The sequence below is a fragment of the Hesperophylax consimilis genome, chromosome 6, assembly GCF_061612785.1.
Source record: "Hesperophylax consimilis isolate HC1 chromosome 6, BYU_Hcon_1.0, whole genome shotgun sequence".
NCBI lineage: Eukaryota > Metazoa > Arthropoda > Insecta > Trichoptera > Limnephilidae > Hesperophylax > Hesperophylax consimilis.
In genome coordinates this window covers 37734347-37756354 of record NC_142841.1, presented here as the reverse complement: position 1 = coordinate 37756354, position 22008 = coordinate 37734347, and the positions used below count along the sequence as shown (strand labels likewise).

The following is a 22008-nucleotide window of genomic DNA, read 5'->3' as shown; positions in this document are numbered from 1 at the left end:
GGTTTTTGAGTGTGAGTGGTATTTTGTTGTAGAGTTTAATACTGTGATATAAGAAGCTTTTTTGCCCAAAAGTTGTATTTGTAATTATTTGTTGGATAAGTTTTTGATCATGAGATCTAGTGTTTCTATTGTACGTGTTTGTTGTTATTTCTTGTGTTTTGTGTTTATGAATGTAAATGAGTATAGTTTTAGAATATAGTTGTTTAATATAGTCTTTGGGGAGACTCTCACAGAGTTCTCACACCTCTCCAACTGGTATCTCGACCCATCGCCTTGGAGAGATGTATTCATATATCCGTCACTCCTGAACACACTGATACCTAGATTTCTACCCAACCCTCATTCCTTTTACCTTCCTAGAACTTCCTCACCCTCCTTACCTTAAAAAGACACTCAACACAGCACCCCGAAAGATGACATAGGCCCTGAGGGAAATAAGTTTTCTCTTTTGATGTAAAAAAAAGTGTTATAGATCAACCAAATTTTTTTTATTTGTTTTTGGGGTGTTATGCCGTGTCCGAAGACAGTCTTGATACTTTCCTTTCTCAATAACCTGGAAACACGGTATCAAAACTTCATACATAAGCTCACATTTCATCACAACCTCAAATAACACATCTGCCCTGATGATGGACACTGCAATGGAGTTAGCGCAACACAGCATAACCCCCCAAAAACAAATAACAAAAATACTTTTGGCCGTGAAAATCTTAAATCATATCAACAAAATTGCTGGAATACTCATTTTAAACTTTGAAAAACGCAAGAATTTATGTTGTATTCTTTCAATTGCTTGTATATGAATACAGACGAGAGCATTGTACTAAAGATAATATATATCACATAGAAATAAGGCGTTGTAAGAACGTTAGCACCGGCAGACTGTCCCCTTAATTAAGGATAAAATTACATGTTTCATTGTGTGGAAAGTTCTACTGTTAATTATACAAAACGTATTAAATCCTTTCATCTAAATAACAGCTTTACTAATAGAAACACCTCGCAGCCTTGTACCGCATTCCACTCCCAATATTCCGCGAAATTACGTTAAATTGCCGTACATTTGCAATTCATTACGGCTTCAGGTGCTTTGGGCTTAAAACTAAGGTACTAAGGTTAAATGCTATGGATTAAACAAGGATGTTGCCGCCCTCATTCTACTGCCATCTTGATAGCTAACGCGAAATAAATATACTTCGAGATTATATTTTGTTGTTTTCTTACAAACAGGTTTCCAACTCGTCTTGGAAAGAGTTTATAAATAATTGGTTCTTTTAGATTAATCAGGGATTTATTAATACTCCGCACAATATAAAGGTGACTCGATAGTCAACCTAACTAGAAGCTGGCTAGTTGGAATCTGAAACAGTTAGTTTTTCTGGGAGCCTTCCCACTGGCCCTGGCGACTACTGGCCACTGGCTCCATCTTGCGAACTTCACGCAAACTCTATGCACTGCCATCTGTGCGTGCATCTATGAAGCTCTTACTTCTCAACATATTTCTAGATTCACGATTACAGTACTATTAATAGATAAGTACGTTAAAGTTAAGATGTATTTTAAATTAACACGTATTGTACAATAAATTATTAGATTGATGAATTAATTCGTAGCATTGTAGATTTTCAAAGCGCTGCACTGATATCTTTTAACATGGCATATCAAAAGAGTTCGGAATGTATATTTATTGAAAAGACAGACTAGAGGTTAGGCATTAAAAAATATTTTTTTAATCAACCTATAAATCGTAAATCAATATATATGTTTATTTTTCGGAATAACTTTATTGAGTAAAACCTCAAATTGTAATATTTAAATATTGAAGACAATTTTTTTTTTTTTTTTTTTTATTATTTTTTTTTTTAGTTAGTTACATTTTTTGTATTATAATTTTACTGGTCTTCCATTAAAAGCCTTAGCTTGTGGATGGAAGAAGAGTTAACATTTCACATAGGGTAGACCGAGGCTATTCGGATCAGGTGAGTTATTCGGATCAAGCTAAGCAATATGGATATATCTCGGCTATTGTAACCAAATAACAATGAAAGAATTTGGACATAGCATCCCCATCTACCGTATGTCATAATAGTAAAATTACCGATATTACAGATTGCGTGGGTTGACTGCTAAAAATCGATATGTGTGAAGATCGCACATGTTATGTCTCAAATAAATGCCTGATGTAATATTGTTCTCTGCGTTCTTAGTGTTTTTTCTGAAAAGTTAAGCTATTTAGTCATGTTCATATGTTATATACTTATCAATCAAATGCACAGTAAACAGAATTCAAGCGCAATAAATTGCATTTTGTATGTTTTTGTACTTTATTTTGAGTAAATATCATATTAATAAATGTGAGGTAAAACGGACCGACAATGGGGGGGCTATTTGGATCATATTTTAATGCTTTTAAAATTCGACGCGTTAATTGTTTTATATTTTTATTTGAAACTAATGATGCGCAACTACTTGAAAAAGACGACTAATCAATCATGGTCGAAAATTGCAATGGATGAAGCCGTTAGGAAAGTAAAATCCGGTGAAATGGGATTACGCAGTGCTGCTGTGAGCTACAGAATCCCATACACGACATTACAAAGGCATACGACTTCATCATCAGGATCATCTCTAATCCAGGAGCAAGACCTGCAATAGATATTGAATCTGAAAAACAGTTTTGCGGAAAGGTTGGTTTATTTATCTAAACGTGGATTCGGCATTACTCCAAAAATGGTCAGGAAATACGCTTTTGATTATTGTAATCGTCTTGGTAATCAAACTCAACGAAGATTTAATTCAGAAGTTGGAATGGCAGGTCAAAATTGGTTTCATAGTTTTCTTACGCGTCATTCATACCTCTCCATAAGAAAACCAGTAGGACTATCTCGAGCAAGGATTAACGGAATGGATCCAGACAAAATTTCAAATTTTTATGACGCACTGGAAAAGGTAATAAGAGACTGTCAGTTACAAGGAACACCAGAATGCATTTATAATATGGACAAATCCGGCATGCCCCTAAATAATCATCCTCCGCATATTATTGCTGAAGGCTGCACACTTGGAAAGTTATTATCATATTGGATGGTCACAGTTCACACATGGCATTGAGTATTGCTGATATATGTGTAAATTTTGATATGGAACTCATAGTTCTCCCTCCACATACTACTCATGCTCTGCAGCCATTAGATGTAAGTGTTTTTGAGCCTCTCAAAACCTACTATCACCAAAACGCTACAACATGGCAACACAGCAATCCTGGAAAAAGCATCAACAATATTTGGGACAATATTCAAAAGTGCATGGAATTTATCTGCCACCGTTGGAAATGCTGTTAGTGGCTTTGAAGCCACTGGAATTTTTCCAATTAACCGTCATGCGATTCCAACATATAAATTTGTTGAACTTTCACCAATAGCTCCACCTGAATTAGAAAATATGAAGAATATAATAGAACAGGCAACTAAATCCACTAACTTTGAAATTAGAAATATTCTCCCTACTCCTGAAAAGAATGTGCCAACTAAAAAGAACTTCCGCGATGCAAAGGTGCCAATTTTTCATATTAAATCTCCAGTAAACGTTTCCAAATTGCGTAAAGATACTGAAGAAAAAATAAAAGCCTCGAATGCAAAGTAAATCAAAAGATCTCTCGCCAAAAACCGCCCAAAATTACAGTTCAAATGAAAAGGTACCCGGGACTTAAAGTTAAAAAATCTTCCATAACAGCTTCTTCATCGGTTGGGGCTTCAAGAAAGTGGTTTTGCATTTATTGCAATGAAGCTTTTGTACATCCTTTAAAGGAAGATTGGATTCAATGTTCTTCTTGCACAGAATGGAAAAATGTTACGACAAGAAAGTGTTTAATAAAGTTTTTATTTGTGCGGTGTGTAAGCCAATAATAGTATAATAAGTGTCATGATATTTTCATATTAGTTATGGGTTCTAAAACCTATTTTTGGTTTTTGTTTTTTTTTCATACTTAACTATTTTTTCGGGTTTGATCCGAGTAGCCCCACCACTGATCCGAATCACCGCATATATATGTGGTGATTCGGATCAGTGGAGAGGTCTACAGTAATAGTCATATGTTTTTTTAAAGTTACTTTATGTTATGATCATTAAAATGAAAACATATAAAAATGTCGAATGCTTAATATTAAATAATTTTTTTTTTCGAAAATGCATTAGTTTTAATTTTTTTCAAGAAAACATAAAAAATGATCCGAATAGCCTCGGTCTACCCTATTATGTACAAATAAAGTCAATACAATACATAAAGATAGTTGCCAATAAAAATGTGCGGTGAAAAAATGAAGACAATGTTGGTAGTTCTTATTCGAAGTATGATACAGTTAAAAGTGACCGAGGGGAATAGGGTCCCATTAGCGCAGTTGGTAGAGCATTGTCCCGGAAAGACAAGGGTCCTGGGTTCGAGTCCCAGATGTGACCGTTTCCTTTTCTGATTTTTCTGTTTCAGATTTTCGTTTAAAAATCACTAATATTGTCTTCAATATTTCAATATATATGTATTATTTTTTGGTTTAACTGGATATTGAACCCTCCTACCCAGGAACTGAAGTCGACAACTTCACCAACCTCGCCAAATGCCAATCACGTAGGTCTGACATTTAACTTCAGGAATGTCATCCGATTTCAAATTAATGTGGGTTGATTCCTGCTTCCAAGATTTGCATTCATACATTACTGAAAGCAAAAGCGTAATTCAAATTGATTTATATAAAAAAAGGATGAAAACTTTGTCTACTTTGAAAAATACGCCGAGACAGCCAGTCAACATATTACCATTAGCGCCACTCTATCCCTTTTTCACTGTCTGGCATCTTATATCGCCATCCCATTTAATTTTTAAATAGTGATGGCGAGAATATTTAAGAAAGTCTGAATAACAGGTAATTTCTACCCACTACTATAATATTTCTCATTTTGTCTAATTATCTCCGAGGAGTCAGTTTAATTTTTCTCCACCAATAGTTTTTCCAGATGTTTCTTGCATTGGTTGCATTCAGTCAATTAATAACTGTCAGAAAACTTAAAAGCCAACTGTTTGATGCAATGATTCACTATTTGAACAACTAGATTTTTTTTATGTTTCTTTATTCATAAAAATTTAAATGACCATAGTTTTTCGATTCTACAGCCACCATACTAGGCACATGCCCGTATTATGGAATCTCTAAATAGTATAAAACAAAGTAGCTATCAAGACGTAAAAAAAATATTTTCCATCGCTTACATTGCTAACGCTGGCTAAACCTTATGAGATACACCAAAATAATGTACTACGGAATTGTATATCTTGAAAAGGCCTCATAACTTAGAAAATTTACTTATATTTTCTTTCCAAAATAAAATGAAATTTTTTATTTCCATTTTTAGTAAAAAAATAATGTTTAAGAGTCGAGGTTTTTTATGCATAGCACAAAGGATAACATATTATTTTGCAACAATAATTATAAGCTTGAATCATCTATATATATTGAAAAAATCTCCCGACAAAATAATACCTGTCGCCGACGGGAATTGAACACGCAGCTTTCTGATTGCCGGTCAGGTGCTCTACCAATTGCGCTAAGTCGGCTTATTAAAAATTCCGAATATGTTTAATTTTATTTTGTTTCTACAGATGTCGTCATGTCGCGAATCTGTAAGTTATAAAAAATATTTCATTTCACTTTAACAGCGGTTTCTTTCATTTCCTAAACAAACAAAAAACCGCAAAACTTTTATCGTTTTCACTAAAATAACAATACAAATTTTATTCAGGGTATGATGTTCTTTTTTATTTGTTTCGTATCTCAAAATTACAAAAATATCAAATTTAAACGTGAATTCACAGAAATTTCATGAATAATAAAATAATTATGTATGGTTGAATTAAGAACATATCTCGTACCCATTAGTAGCAGTGTATTTAATGTATTCTTTTAGGAACGGTAATTTCCACATAGGAAATATTTTCAAAACATTTTATAACAATATTTTTAGTACCAAATAAAAATTTTAACAATTTTTAATTTTTGGAATAACTCAACGAGTAGAACCTCAAATTGAAATATGTTATTATTGAAGGCAATATTAACGAACTCAAACGAAAGATGTGAAACGAAAAAATCAGAAATAGATAAATAGGTCGCATCTAAGAATTGAATCCAGGATCTCAACCTAACCTTACTTAACCTAACACGAGGCTTTGCTCTACCACTGTCTATCTCTTTCTATCATATATAACTGTATCATACTTCGACTAAAGCTATCATTGTATATTATTGCAAGATTTTATCTGAACTTAATAAATGCAATCTGTGTCAAGGATAAATATTTCCATTTTTATTTAAATATGTGACATAGGCTGGCCGCATACATACGTTTTCCGTATTCGATTTCCGAATTCGTTTTCCGTATTCGGAATTCCGTGAGACTAGCGCAAACGTTCGTTTTTCTTCATTCGGAATGTATAAACGTCAGTATCAGTGTTGCCAACAAGGGCGATATATCGCCATTTAGGTTACTCAGAGCGAGAATCGGCGCCGAAAAAATCTAAAAGGCGACTGGTCGCCAATTAAGCTACTTCAAAAACATCAATTAAACATGTCCCGAAATTCTCTAGCCACCCCCCCCCCCCATGAAATTTATAAATTTTATTTTTTTTAAATTCTCTAGTCACCCCCCCCCACGAAATTTTTATTTTCACGTAAAAACATTAATTTTAAACATGTCCCACCTAACAGCAAATTCGGCTACTTTACGCTACCTTATGTATTAGGTCAAGATCCGTTGGCAACACTGAATTACTGAACGGAAATTTCCGAACGTTTGCGTCGGCACAAACAAAGTGTATGCAAGAGCTGCGTTCCACATGACGTCATTAGGTTTTTTCCATTTGGTTTCTCCGAACGCGCCGGCTCGCATTCGGAACGTGCGTAAGGAATTTGTTCCGTTCGGAACTAAAACGAACGTGTGCGGAAGTTAATGTATTTTCTACTGATTCCGTGCATTCGGATGTCCGAATACGGAAAACGAATTCGGAAATCGAATACGGAAAACGTATGTATGCGGCCAGCCTTATATTCACTTTTCTAGCTAAGGACAAATATTTTGATTTTTGGTATACTTAGGACGGATCGTTTCAGAGAATTTAAAGAATCCTTCATATTTCAAAGTAAATTTTCAAATTCTGAAAAAAGATTTTTTCAAGTTCTGATATTATTTCAGTTCTGTCAAGCAACTTGTTTTTAATGATATAATAACAGAATTTGAATAGGAATATCATCGAACCCGAAAACGAACGATGAAATTCTATGAAACAGCCTATCTTTAAAGAATAACACCTCGAACTAAATATTTAATAGTGAAAATAATTTCTCTCAGGGCCTGTGTAATCTTTTAGGATGCTGTGCGGAGATTCATTTTAAAGAAATGAAAGAGGGGAAGTTCTGGGATGGTAAATGGTATAATGGTTGGGTAGAAATCTAAGGATCATTGTGTCCAGGAGTGAATGACATATGTATATATCCCTTCCACTGCGGCGCAAGGCGATGGGTCGAGATACCAGTTGGTGAGGTCAAAGGGTCTCTCCAAACCAGTCTCTCCTGATGAACCCGGACACCTGTATTAGCGTACCACTCGGGATGATTATGGAAGAGGTGTTGGTTATCCAATAAATTCTTCTTCTCTCCTCCCAAATTGAAAACTGGAAGCCCTTAGTGGAATTTTTGTTTATTCTTCATTTTAATCAACCGCTAACTACCAAAGAAATTTATCGGCTGGCCAATTTCACAATATTAGTTATAGCACTACAGCACACGTATATCTAGAAACCACAATATAAAAAATAGATTCCGAAGAATAACACTTCGATGACTACAATACAAAAGCACAACATACACAGACAGATGGATATAACACGGTCAACATACTCATAGGCATACACACTAGGGTGTATCGATTTTTAACTTTTTTTTTGTTTTCAAATTCCAAGTTGAAATAAAGTTGCTACTAGGTACCACAACTTACCACAATTTTTTTTGGATTTTTAAAAAAATGTGTAGGTCTCCCGCACAATGCCTAAAGTTTTAATTTTTTTCAAAAAATATCAATTTTTTTTTAAATTTAAAAAAATAAATTCATAACTTTTGTGTTTATTCCAAGTTAAAAAACAGTAATATTAGGGCATAAAAATAAGTAAAAAACGGTTTTTTTTATAAAATATGGTATTTTGGTCTCCCGCACAAGCCCTAAAGTTTGTTAATTTTGATGAAATTTTGTAATTTTGTGTACATATATGAACCATGTTAATTTTCACTAGGCCTATGTAAATACTATACATAATTTTGATTTAAGGTTTTGAAGCCAAGATGAAAGGACGAATACTTAAACAAGTCAGTAAATTTGCAGTAGAACAAGAAAACTGCCACTTATGTCGTATGGAAAGTAATCAGCAACATTTTGTACTTAGTTTTTATACTACATTTTATGACATGTTATAACCTTTTATACTTTTGTAATAAACAACAGTAATAGCAAATAACATCAGTTTCTTTCAACACCCTTCTCATACAATTTACACCGTCCAACTATCTTTTTTCAGGTATAAAACATATTATATATATATAGTATATATGTGCTATATATTTTTAGTGTATGTATATAAGAATTATGTATATATATATTGTCTCATTTTATGCCTTCTGTAAGAAAATTACAATTAATTCCGGTGGCTTAAACTTTAAAAAAACATGGTTCATATATGTACACAAAATTACAAAATTTCATCAAAATTAACAAACTTTAGGGCTTGTGCGGGAGACCAAAATACCATATTTTATAAAAAAAACCGTTTTTTACTTATTTTTATGCCCTAATATTACTGTTTTTTAACTTGGAATAAACACAAAAGTTATGAATTTATTTTTTTAAATTTAAAAAAAAATTGATATTTTTTGAAAAAAATTAAAACTTTAGGCCTTGTGCGGGAGACCTACACATTTTTTTAAAAATCCAAAAAAAATTGTGGTAAGTTGTGGTACCTAGTAGCAACTTTATTTCAACTTGGAATTTGAAAACAAAAAAAAAGTTTAAAATCGATACACCCTAATACACACACTCAAAGGCACACAACACAGACTTATTCACACTTACAGGCATATTTATACAATTACAATGTATTTATAAAATGTACAATAACAATGTCATATGATCGAAGGGTACAAGGTCGAATTAGCTCGTGGTAGAGCAAAGCCCGGGCTAGGCTCAGATGCTAGGTTGAATGCGTAGATGCGACCGAATCTTTTTCTGTTTCACATCTTTTATTTGAGAGTCGTTAAAATTGCCTTCAATTACTAATTATTAAATTAATCATTATTATTCTTTAAAAAATATTTTTACTATGATCTGCAGTTAATTACCACAACTGCTTTTAGATACGCTAGGCTGTTATATAATATTATTGGTTTTAACCAATAAATAATGAGAACTTCTTTTTAACTCCGCAGGTGAACGGGATATCTGTGGTAGGAGTGCCGCACGCCGCGGCCGTAGACGCGCTCAAAAGGGCGGGGAACCACGTCACCTTAGTAAGTATAACATATAATTTATTCCTTTAGCAAAAAGCGTAATTGAAGCATTGAGTGGAAAAGAGGCGTTATCGCAAAAAAATAGTTTTTACACGTCCGTTCAACGTCGGTGTGGTAAAGCTGGCCTTGAGCCTGGGTTGAGAACGTTTTAACCAAACAAACGTCATGCTAATAATTAGTATTTCACCGTTCTATATTCTATATATGTTCTTTATAAACACCACGTTTTTTAGTAAAACTGATATATAAAATGTTATTTTAACTATATTCATTGCATTCACCAATCACACTGAGCAGATATACAGTATGGACATTTTGCTCAAACGGTCAAATTAAATTATCAAACAATTTACTATTTATTTTTTCTTTACATTAAAATCCTGTGTTGAGGTTAATAATTTTACAAAATAAAAATAGCACAAAGATTAAATATTTAAAGAACAATTTGTTACATTAACGTTTCTACGAATTGGGTAGCTACATGGGATACTATTAATCTAATTCCAGGCAATTCATTACAATATAATGTAGTATATATGTAGGGTGATTATGGTATTCATTGATATTTAATTGCAAGAAAAAATATAGTAAACTATTATAAAAAATAAGAGAAGAAAGAAAGAGGAAAAAAATGGTTTAAGTTTGAGCATTTACCAGAATAAGAAAAGTAAATAGAAAATCGATTGACCATTGATTGGCTTTCAACGTAACAATATTATAACGGATATACTTAGTTATGATAAAATTAATTTGCCTTTTGGTGAAATTTAAACTTTATTTATTAATTACTTAAAATTATTAATGCTTCGCCTCCACCTTCTACATTAATTCTTGAATTGTATAATTAAAAAAAAAAAACAAAAAAATACTGATTTTATTTTATTAACAACCACTATGTAAATTGCCATCTCAACACAGGCATTCCACACCTAGTGAGATGGGCAATACGTCACTATAAAAGTATTAAAAAAAAAATTTAAAAAAAAATAAAAAAAATAAAAAATAAATAAAAATAAACGACATTCTTCAATAACTCGGTTATTAAACCAAACTCTAATAATTTTACTACTTACCACTAAGGTTATTTTTAGAGATGAGCTTGTCATAATATGCCATATTTATAGAACCTAAAAATATGGGATAAACGGCGAAATCTAAGTGGATTCATTGGCTTTAAACCACAGTAAGAAGTTTCATTTATTTTCATATTAAAATTTTGAGGAATGTTATCAATTAGACAATATGATAAATGCATTAGTCTATGGATAAATGTATATATATGACACCAATCGCTCCACTGGTTAATTAACTGCATTATTCTAAAAATCTTTTCAAGCTGTAGAAAAGCTTTCTCTAATTCTCTGTATCTTCAGCACTATTGCGAGTATAAATTATTGATGTATATATCCTTTTGTCTGGAACAGCACATTATTGAAGATCGTGCGAGGCGATTCGTTCGTCTGGCGACAAAAAGGTCAAGATTGGGCAAGGCAATCAATTAGACAGAGATCAGATAGGACCGTGCTACGAGCAGGATCTCGTAAAAAGGTGACTGTTTGTGAACATGATATATATCTTGCCTTGTAAGCAGTTGTATGTTGTAACGTGGTGTCTCCAGTGTTCTAACAAATTACATTTACGGTGACTGAAATGCTTTTTTTAACAACAGTTAATTTCTGCCGAATTTCTGTTACAATAAAAATGATATCATCTTGAAGGGTGTGTAGACGGTTTTGGCATTTAGGGTGGTGACATTACGTGGTCACATGGTCACAAGTAAAGTACATTACATTACATTACACTGCGAGACGTGAGTGGTCAATGAAAAAGTGTAGGACATTTCAGGGTGACTTCTGCCGATCAAGTTAATCTGCTGAGATGTCAAGTACGCAGGTCAATTGAGTTTGTCAGCCACCTCCAGGCTGGAGCCCCATTATACTTGATAATCCTTCAGGATTCTGATTGACAATTGTTAATAGCAACGTTGTCAACGACATTGTTAGATTGCCATCTTACGGCATTTAAAAAAAATCTTTTGTTTTATTTAAAAAAAAATTCTATCAAATTAATACAAAAAAAAATTGTGTTATTTTTTCAACATCGAGAAATTCCTGACAAATTTGCAAAGTAATTAATTAAGTTGTTGTGGTCAGATTCAGTAAAAATCACTTCGGATGGGATGAGTTAACAGACCAATTGCTATCTTTAATGGACATTCGCAATATGGGCATGCTGAATCTGTTATGCGGGTATTTTAATAAAGCCTTTTCTGAGGAGCTTGCAACATTGATCTCTTGATGTTGGCTTCATGAGATCGGGCCGCTTCTTCGACTACCCTTCCTACAGCCCCTACCTTAATCCGCCTCACAACGATGCCCAACAGGGTGGCGTCATAGCTCCCTTGCCTTTACACTATACAGACAGGGGCGCTCTTGTGCGAAGTCGAATACAAATTTAAAAAATATATTTTAGTGAGTCCTGTAATGGAAGAGCAGACAAAGTTTTACGTTGAGAAGGTATGATGATGTGATCAAGTTATTCAAATAGTTGACTCAGGTTATTTAAAGAGCCTGAAAAGTTCAAGAGCTTTTTGGATAAAACAATGTGTGTGTCTGTATGGTAGTGTTACATTGATAAATTAGTGATATTACATTTAATCGTTTTTTTTGCCTGTTCAGACTAATTTAATTACTTTTGTGCGTTAAAATGTTGTGTTCACTCTCAAAACAATGTTATGGAAAAAAAACGCTGCGAATCAAGAACTAATATTCACTGTTAGTTAACAAAAAAATACATCAGGCCGTCTGGCAACTCTCTCGGCGAAATTTTCACGATAAAACATTGAAAAAAGTCTCACGTTGACAAAAATTAGAATTTATCGGGAAAACAACTTTTTCCGATCCTGAAGAGGTTATCACATTATAAAACAATTTAATGCATTGTTTAGTAGGCCGGTATTTTTACGCGCATGACGCTGTACACAACTCGGGTGACATCTTGAAAAATCGATTTTTTTTCGCTGAAAGAAAGTTTGCGGGAACAATGCGATCCAATTACGAATTCAGCTCCATTTATTCAAAAGCTTTCAGAAAATTTTACGCTCAGTGTGTTATTCGACTTATTTATTTAAATTTGAAACGGCGCGTAATGAATAAATTCAGTTTTTGCTTTATGAACAATTTTCTATACGACCCCTTTTTAGCTCAAATGCGTAATATTTTGATGGATTCGTAAGTGTATACGTGTACTCATTTTGAAGTAAACTTATTACATACACGTTAAATAATAAAACATTTTTAGCAAACCTGAGTGTTTTATAATTATGTGCATAGTTCATATCAGTAGTAATTAGAATAGTAGTAAAAAAGATCTGGCTAGAGCCAGATCTTCAGTTACTTACAACAGTTGTATTTTGAATATATTCAGTTATGTCCTTAATATTACCTAGAAACACCCGCATAAAATAAAAAAGACATGTTTCAGCTTTTCCAGCACTTCAAAATCACGAACACAATTTATTTGTTCGCTTGTAATATTACCTCGAAATATTATGAATTATTTGATGATGTTCCACGAGTAATCTTCTGTAAGACCCATTTTTATATAAAATCATCTGATTTTCTAATTAGATTTTTCAGTTGGTTTTGTGGTTCTTTTTCGTTATTCGAGACAGATTTAAACTTTTTCGTGACTGATACAAAAATCCGAGACAGTGGTTGAGTGTAAAATAGCGCATCATACATATTTTTGCTGGAATTAAAGTCGCAACCGTCTAAAAGTAAAAAATAAACCTTTTCCCTTTTAACATGGGCACTGGGTAAAGAGAATATAGAAATATTATCTTTAATACTGCGTGTAGGTATATTATGTATATTTCATTTCAATGTACACATGCTTTCTACTAGCTCGGAGTAAATTTTAACTTAATAACCAGCTTTGCAACCATAATGTATCATATTTGTGCATTAGTTCTATACTAGTATTCCACAGGGATTGCTCCTATGACCAAACTGTGTCCGTACAAAGACATTCCTAATGTGTGACGACACACAGTGCTCTGTGTTCTAAGAGCTCAGAGCTTGTTGAACACAGAGTCTTAATGGGTTATTCTAGACTAGCCAAAGCTTCATACATAACAAGAGACTTTTAGTAACGAAAATAGAAAGTTACAGCTTATAGTGTTTGTAGTAAAAAGTGACTGTTCGTTTAATTTTAAGCGGATTAAATGTAAAAAACAAATGTACTCAATAAAACATGATCTTATGGCTTATCTCTGTTCGGAGACATCTCAAAATCACAGATTCCTAAAAATGGCTTTTAAATAAAAAAAATTTCCTAGATTTTTTAAAACCTTACTTTTATGACAGATGTTGCGAAATTTCTTAATTAAGTAGGTACTTGTAATTCTCTTATATTTTGATTAACACTGTCTCGATACGATAAAAAAATAATAATAACGATATTCATTACTAAATTGCGTCACTTACTCAAAACCGCATTTTTTTACCTGTACATGAAATCAAAAATTTTAATTTAGAAGTCGGTTACGGGTACCACCGCCTGGCATCCATTTGTTCGATGTCCAACACCTCTGCCATACGTCACGTTAAGTAATTCGCTACGTTACGTGTCTTAGCAAGGAAGCTCAGGTTCATGGGGTGAGGTTGACTAGGTCCTGGCGGTGGATACGTCTATCCACGTAGTGCATGGCAGGTCGGATTGGGAGACACTGGTTAAGGGTGACCCTTTAACCTCTCCAACAGGACTCTATCGACCCATAGCCCTGCACCGCAGTGGGACAAATGAATTCATACGTCCGTCGCTTTTGTACCCACACCTCATACATATTTCATTCCCAGAACATCCTCTCTTTATTTCCTTAAAAATACCCTTCAACAGCATCCCCAAAGATGACACAGGTCATGAAAGAAATTGTTTTCCTGTGGATAGTTAATGTAAAAATCCTACAGAGCAATGATAGTAATATATGATAATTGTTGCAGTGCATCCGGCGAGCGAACCCCTCGCGGCGCGGGGTGGCCGTGCTGCTGGAGAAAGGCTTGCGTGGCCTCGGCTTCAGCATTGCGGGCGGTCGCGGCAGTCCTCACGTGCCCGGGGACGGAGGGGTTTTCGTCACGCAGGTGTCGCGGGATGGTGCCGCGCAGGGCCGTCTTGCTGTGGGAGACAAAATCGTGGCCGTCAGGAATTCTAAGGTAAGACCTACTACCAACTTATAGACCATCCTGTTTTATTAAAAAAATAGAATGGCGCAAACCCGTCAAAAATATAAATGGTTTTCTCTTTACTTACTATCAGTAATATTTGATGGACATCTTTTCGAATTTACTGCCGAAATTTAAAAGTGGAATCATATCAATAATATTATAAACTGTTCAATGCGCATCCATATAGGTACACACGCTCACACATACACACACTTATATACTATACGCCTCACCCGATAATTAATGTATATTATTCAAACACATATATGAAACATTACATATAACAAGGAAAAATATCATACCTTGAAATATTTAATAGCTGTTAATTGTTTCATCACTGTAATAAATATAATGTTTACAATAATAACCAAACCAAAATACCATCAATCATATTTCTGTAATCCTCGTATTTTGTTCTTTTTGGTTTCGACATTTCTTATAATTTTGTATTTGTTGTGTATATTTGTGATTATAACACCACAAGAATTAACATAAATTACCCCATGGCATTTCTGCGCGTTTATTTTGTTCCTTCAGGTTTTCGTTTTGACTTTTATTAATGTTACCCGTGAAAAATCACGGGATATATTAATTCCAATGTTGAAAAAGACGATTTAAATTTTTTTTTTGTTAATTAAGATATTATAGGTAAGTAGGTAAATTATCACTTCTCTGAATTTGTTCAAACAAACAGTTCCAATTTTTAAAATGACGCCTCTTTTCAAAGTAAATCTGAGTTATAGTTCATTAAACCACAGTTGCAGACACAGAATTCAAATAAGTATTTTTGATAGATTTATATAACCTCGATATTATGATCCCCTTACCAAGTTCAAAAGATCTTTTGCGATCAACCTTTGGTTATTGGATTTTAGGTATCAATAGGTTACAAGAAATACATTATTTCTTGATGTGAAGAGAACGTAAAATAATAAAAAACTTCCTTAAAAATATTATCTTTTGATCCTTTATTATTTGTGACAATCGACTCGTTATTTCCGCAGTAAGCGCTAAATTCAATTTTATGATAGAATCATAAGAACGTGAATACAATAAAATAAATCAAAATAACGTAACCACTTCCAAATCCACCAAAATTTAATTGTGTAACAAATTATAATTACGTTTCCTGGTGCCCTTTCTGCGTGAATTGGATTTAAAAACGTCTCCAGCCTGTCATAACCGTGAATCTTACTTGTTGACAAATTCCTAATTACGCACAAAAAAACGCTCTGGGAACCATCGCATTGTGACAAATGCTGGCGCGTTTATAAGGTGAAACGATGAGTAAAGAATAAAAGGTACTGTAGGAAATAATAATAAACCGTTCCCGGGTATTATTATTAAGACAAAGCGGTACTGGAGACGTCAGGCTGATTTATCTTCTCCATCTGCTCCGCTCGAGTACTTAAACGCAACTTTTTGTGCTTTTTTAGGTGAAGCTTTCTAAAGAGTAGAACATTCGATAATGCTAAGTAATGCAAGGCTTACGTAATGTTTCCCAGTCGACGGGTCTTGCATTTTCTTTCTTGTAAAAAATATATTCTTTATTTTATCTTAGACTTGCAGAAAAGTCAATAGTCGCACATTAAAATAAAAATAAGAAAAAGACACTGTCTAGATTACATTTAGTTTGGGTTGAATCTTGCGATCATACATAAAGATAGCTGCCAATAAAAATGTGCGGTGAGAAAAATTAAGAGAATGTTGATAGTTCGTATTCGAAGTATGATACAGTTAAATAAGTCCCATTAGTTCAGTTGGTAGAGCTGTGCCCCGACAAGGCAAAAGTCCAGGGTTCGAGTCCTAGATGTTACCGTTCTTTTTCTGTTTCAGATTTTGGTTTTAGAATGGCTAATATTGATTTTAGTAACTACATATTCTTTACACAAATACACAAATGAATTCTTCTAATTAATGGAAATAATTGGAAAGTAACATGTTATACAGCAGAAGACACACTAAGCAAGATCTAACAAGAAATCTAGGAACATCCAACGCCATAGCCTTAAAAATGAATATATCAATAATTCTCTAGACTCACATAAACAAAATGCATTGGCGTATTCCTTGACCTTTCTAAAGCCTTCGACACAATAAATCACTCACATCTTTTTTTGTAAAACTAGAAAATATAGAGATTACTGACAATGAACTAACATTTTTTTAATTATATGGAAAAAAAGAAAATAAATGGTCAAACTTAACACCATAAACAGCGAGTTTTCGATTTCAAATTTGGCGTACCTCAAGGAAGTATGCTGGGTCTGATCCTGTTATTAATTTATATTCAAAACCTTTGCCACATACAATATGACTGCAAAATCATAAGTTTAGCAGATAAAAGGTTCTTCAAATAAATTGGAAAAATTGAGCAGAAAATTTTAAGAAATCAGAAGACTCACTAATCAAAATAAAAAAAATGGCGTGACTACCACTCACAAAAACCAAATTCATCACTTTCAAAATAAATAAAACGAGAGAAACTTGAACTTGAAACTGTTTTAATAAATGGCCCTTCATTGGAAAACGTTGACTGTGTAATATATCTAGTTGTCAAAATTATTTAAAATTGAAAATGGATTGAACATAATTAACTATTTAAAAAAAAAAAAATTCAATACCATCAGAAATATTCTAATTGAAAAAGACGTACAGAAGACTTAGAGGATAAACATGTTTTTTTCAATCACTGTTATATTATGGGGCAGTGCAAATGACAAAATCCTAAAAACTCTAATTAAAACCCAAACAGCAAAAATGAAAATTATTCTGAAAGTCCTTTTAAAAACTAGCACTGACGAAATCTTCAATAATCTTAACATCATGTCAATTAAACAACTCTATTCTAAAACAATACTGCTTTTGTATTCATAAATACAAAACACAATATACGATATCTTGTTATATCAACCTACAGGTGTATTAGAAACACTAGATCTCAAGGTCCAAAACACATCCAACAAGCAACTACAAATACAACATTCGGTCAAAAGTACTATATTTTGGTAGTAAACTCTACAACAAAATCCCAATCTCATTCAAAAATCAAAACAATCTGATAACATTTAAATCTCAAATAAAAAGCTGGATTCAACAGATACGGAGATAAAAACACTTAGTAATATAATATTTATAATTACGTTATGTTATTCATTCTACTGAATGAGTACAAAATTTTGCTAACAATAAATTTTAATAATTTTTAATTGCAATTATCTAATAGCACGGGAGATCCCAGTGAGGAAATCTTTATATATATTTTTCACAAAAAAAAATAGAAATATTTATTATTATTGTTGTTCACTATACTTTGGGTTTCCTTCAAAATATTTCTGAATTATTTGAATGTCCATATTCTACATAGTTGCAAAGTGTTCTATGTTGGTAATTAGGTACTCTTGTGTGCTATTATTATTAAAAATGAACTTATCTTAAAATGAAATTTAAGCATATTTGATAGCAGGTGAAAGAATCTTCCAGATTTTCATTCAACAAACGGAGATATTATGCAAATAAAGCTTTATAATTTTTAACGCAAACCTAGCTTGTCTTAAAAATCGCTTCTCGGTGTTTTTATTTTGTAAACGTGACTTTTGATTTACCACATAGGAAACTAATAATAACATATTTAGTTAAAAATGTATTATAAAGGCTATTGTCACTTAATTTTTGTTTCTTTTTATGTACAAATAATTATGAAAAAATGGCAATACTTGACAATTATTTAAAATAAGACGGGAGCGTCTATGGTAAACTGTTAAATGCAAAGACAAAGTTGGTGCTCTTTCTTTATGTTATATTATACTAGCTGAAGTCCCCGGCGTTGTCCGGGCTCTTCATAGAGTTTTTTTTTCAAATCAGATGTGCACATTAATAATTTTCGTCTTATTTTGAACATCAAGTGTGCTAAATTTCATCAAGAAGCAAAATTCTGCTTTAAGGGACGGTAAAATGGGATAGGGATAGAAAGTCTACATGATAGGAATAACATGTAGAGAGTGACCTTAATTTTTTTTTGAAGGTCAAGTGTGCAAAACTTCATCAATAATTTCTCGTAATAAACTGTAGATTTGTATAAAAATCAAATCTGTGTCACCGTCACAGAGAATCTCATATTTATGAATATTTAGATATAAGTCTGACCATAATATAAAATTAGATAGAACGAGTTTTATAGTGACATGACATTTGGTGACCCGAGTGGTTTTCACACAGGATGAAAGATCAGACGTTGGTGACTTTTAATAAGTTATTTTACCTGCGTAGATTGGTGACCGAAGCCTGATCGGGGTGACCCACGCAGAGGCTGTTGCAGCTCTCAAGGCCGCCGGAGACACCGTGGAGCTCATCATCATCCCGGCTTCTAGAGACGTCATACAGGAAGAGTTCCCAGGCAGACGTGAGTTGGTTGTCCCCTCATTCACATAATAATAATAATAATAATAAATTCTTTATTCCAGGATGTGGGGAGGTTAGTGCAATCCCACACATCCCATAGAGGATATAAGTACAAATAATATTTACATAAAGTAAAATAAATAAAAAGAGATTAAAAAAAATTAAAAATTAAATAGAAAATGAAATTAAGTTAAAGCAGAGAAGCACGGAAATCCATCGGATCTAAGATTGTGGGAGCAAGTATCTTTCTCCAATGGTCTTCAATGCTCGATCCTGAAGTCAGACGGGATTCTATGATAATAGTGTTTCTGGAATGGTTTATCCTTTCCCTCAGTCCTGCAATCCTGGTTCTTAACAGAGCTGTAAATCCTGGAACTCGCCCTTCTGTTAACATCGAGGAGGCACTGCAGTGCCTTGGGAGTCCAAACATCAATCGGTAGGCGTTATTATATTGAACCCGAAGCCTTTCCATTGTTCTTTTCTTGAAATTAGCCCAGAGCTCGCATGTGTACAGGGTGGTGCAAACGGCTAAGAAGAGCGTCCTTTTCACTCGTGGACTACAGAGCCGAAATCTTCTACTGAGCATGTTACATTTTATACTCAGTACACGCCTCTGCCTGTCAATATCTTCATCATCCGTTAACTTGTTGTTGATGATATGTCCTAGATATTTTGTGGTTTCTACTGTTTTCAGAATCTCACCGTTCAAAAAGACTGGGGGAATGTTTTTTGGGCCTTCCCCGTGTTTTATGACCAACAGTGCTGTTTTTTTTCGCATTATATATCATGTTGGTTTCGTGAGCAAATTCCTCACAGATTTTCAGGAGAATTCTTAATCCCCGTATTGACGGTGCCATCAGAACCATATCATCTGCGTAGCTCATATTGTTAACACATAGACCTCCGATGTGGCAGCCCACTCCAGCATTGTTTAATCTGTGGGTTAATTCGTCCATGTATAAGTTGAACAGTACTGGGGACATACATCCTCCCTGTCTGACCCCGCTTTTCAAGAAATAGGGTTCTGAGAATCCGTCTTTCCACTTTACAAGGTTTTTCTGTTGACTATGCCATGATTCGAGAATTTTTACCACTTTCCATGGTATCCCTCTTTCCTTTAGTTTTTTCCATAGTAGGGGGTGGGAAACTCTGTCGAATGCCTTACTAAGATCCAAAAAGCATGCGTAAGTTGTTGTTTTTCTTTTCCTGTAGTATTCCAGCGTCCGTTTTACGCAGAATATGGCTGAGTCCGTGGAGCATTCTGTTTTGAAACCCATCTGATTGTCTTTCGTTTTCAATTGGGGTCCGACTTGGTCTAAGAGAACTCGTTCAAATATTCTGGCGGTCGTTGTGGCGATGGATATCGGTCTGTAATTTTCCTGTAAAGTTATGTCTGTCAGTTTAGATTTTACTATCGGTATTATGATTGTCTTTGTCATGTCTTTGGGTAGATAACCACTCTTTATGAGATCGGTAAACAATGTTGCCAGTAGTTTCAGAATCGCTACCCCTGCATGTTTGACGTGTTCGATACTTAAGCCGTCATGTCCTGCTGATGTTCCGGATTTCATGTTTTTAATGGCGGTTTTCACCATGTTTGCAGTGACTATGGGGTCAATATCATCATAGGCGTTCAAATGCGTTTCGTTTGAGGAGATGGTCGGGGTAGTAGTCGCGAATATATATATACCTACCTAATGTTCTTCTGCTCGAAAAACTCAAATGATACGGAGAATACGGATCAGTGTTTACTACTTGCGAACTGGGATATGAGAGAGAAATTAAACTACTATACGGTATTTTATACTATTTTAATATCTCTTTCTCACTCTACACTAACCACTAACTGTTGTTAGGACGGCGGCATACATTTATCATATGTACTGAAATTGTAAGATTTATCTTTTATATTTTAGAATGTTAGATACAAACATAAGAAATTATATTGTTTGCTTATTATTTTAATCATGAACATAAGATATTTATAAAAAAACAAAAAAATGAATATGGAATACGAAATTTGGTGAAAAAAAATTTTCACCATTTCACCATTTTTTTATTAAATTCTCAATAAGTTTTTTTTTTGGATGTTGTATTCCAAGGTTCTTTGGTCGTATTTATTTTGATATCTTGAAATATTGAAAAAAAAACAATAAATTCCATTAGCCTGTCTAAGGCCTTAGGGTTGAAAGCTCTTATTTGAATTGGCTACAACTGACTTTGTTGGATTAAATCGTAAAACAATTGGTTAACATGTCATAACGATAGACAAAATAATTTAGAAACTGAATTGTCATTAAAACAGTGCTCATAAAATCATATTAAAACAAGCGGACGCTAATTTGGATCTATGCAGAAAAAACATGTTTCTGGGTAAATAATGGCGGTTACAGCAGTATAGCTTTACTGTGTCAATATGCTACAGCTTGCGTCAGTAGGTTATAAGGTGACTGCTCTAGATTGTCTTAGCCTAACTGATTGCAAGGCCAGGGTCTATCTATACCCTTGAAAGGGAGAATGATATAAAAATAAAACATGATATTTACATTTCAAAATAGTTACCACGCAATAAACCTATTAGTGTTAGTTAATACAAGATAGCAAAAAAAACTATAGAAAATAAAAAAAGATAAACTGATGGTTATGTTGTGAGCGTGCATGAGGAATGTAAGCACAAATCTGATGCCCTCCTCCTGTTTAACCGAGAATCACTATATAACCTTTTATTATACTTTCAATATTTCATTTCTTCAATTCCGATTTCTTGATAAACCGAACTGGTT

At 33.6% G+C, this 22008-nt stretch overlaps 1 protein-coding gene across 1 annotated transcript in view; it reads left to right on the top strand.

Moving 5' to 3' along the window:
- The window catches only part of LOC149423316 (disks large homolog 1-like), a 469358-nt gene that overhangs the window by 433431 nt on the left and 13919 nt on the right, over window positions 1-22008 (top strand). The window contains exons 5-7 of the mRNA XM_089632667.1: window positions 9519-9599; window positions 14603-14812; window positions 19094-19226. Coding sequence (XP_089488793.1) covers window positions 9519-9599; window positions 14603-14812; window positions 19094-19226 — 424 coding nt within the window. The remainder of the gene's footprint in view (window positions 1-9518; window positions 9600-14602; window positions 14813-19093; window positions 19227-22008) is intronic.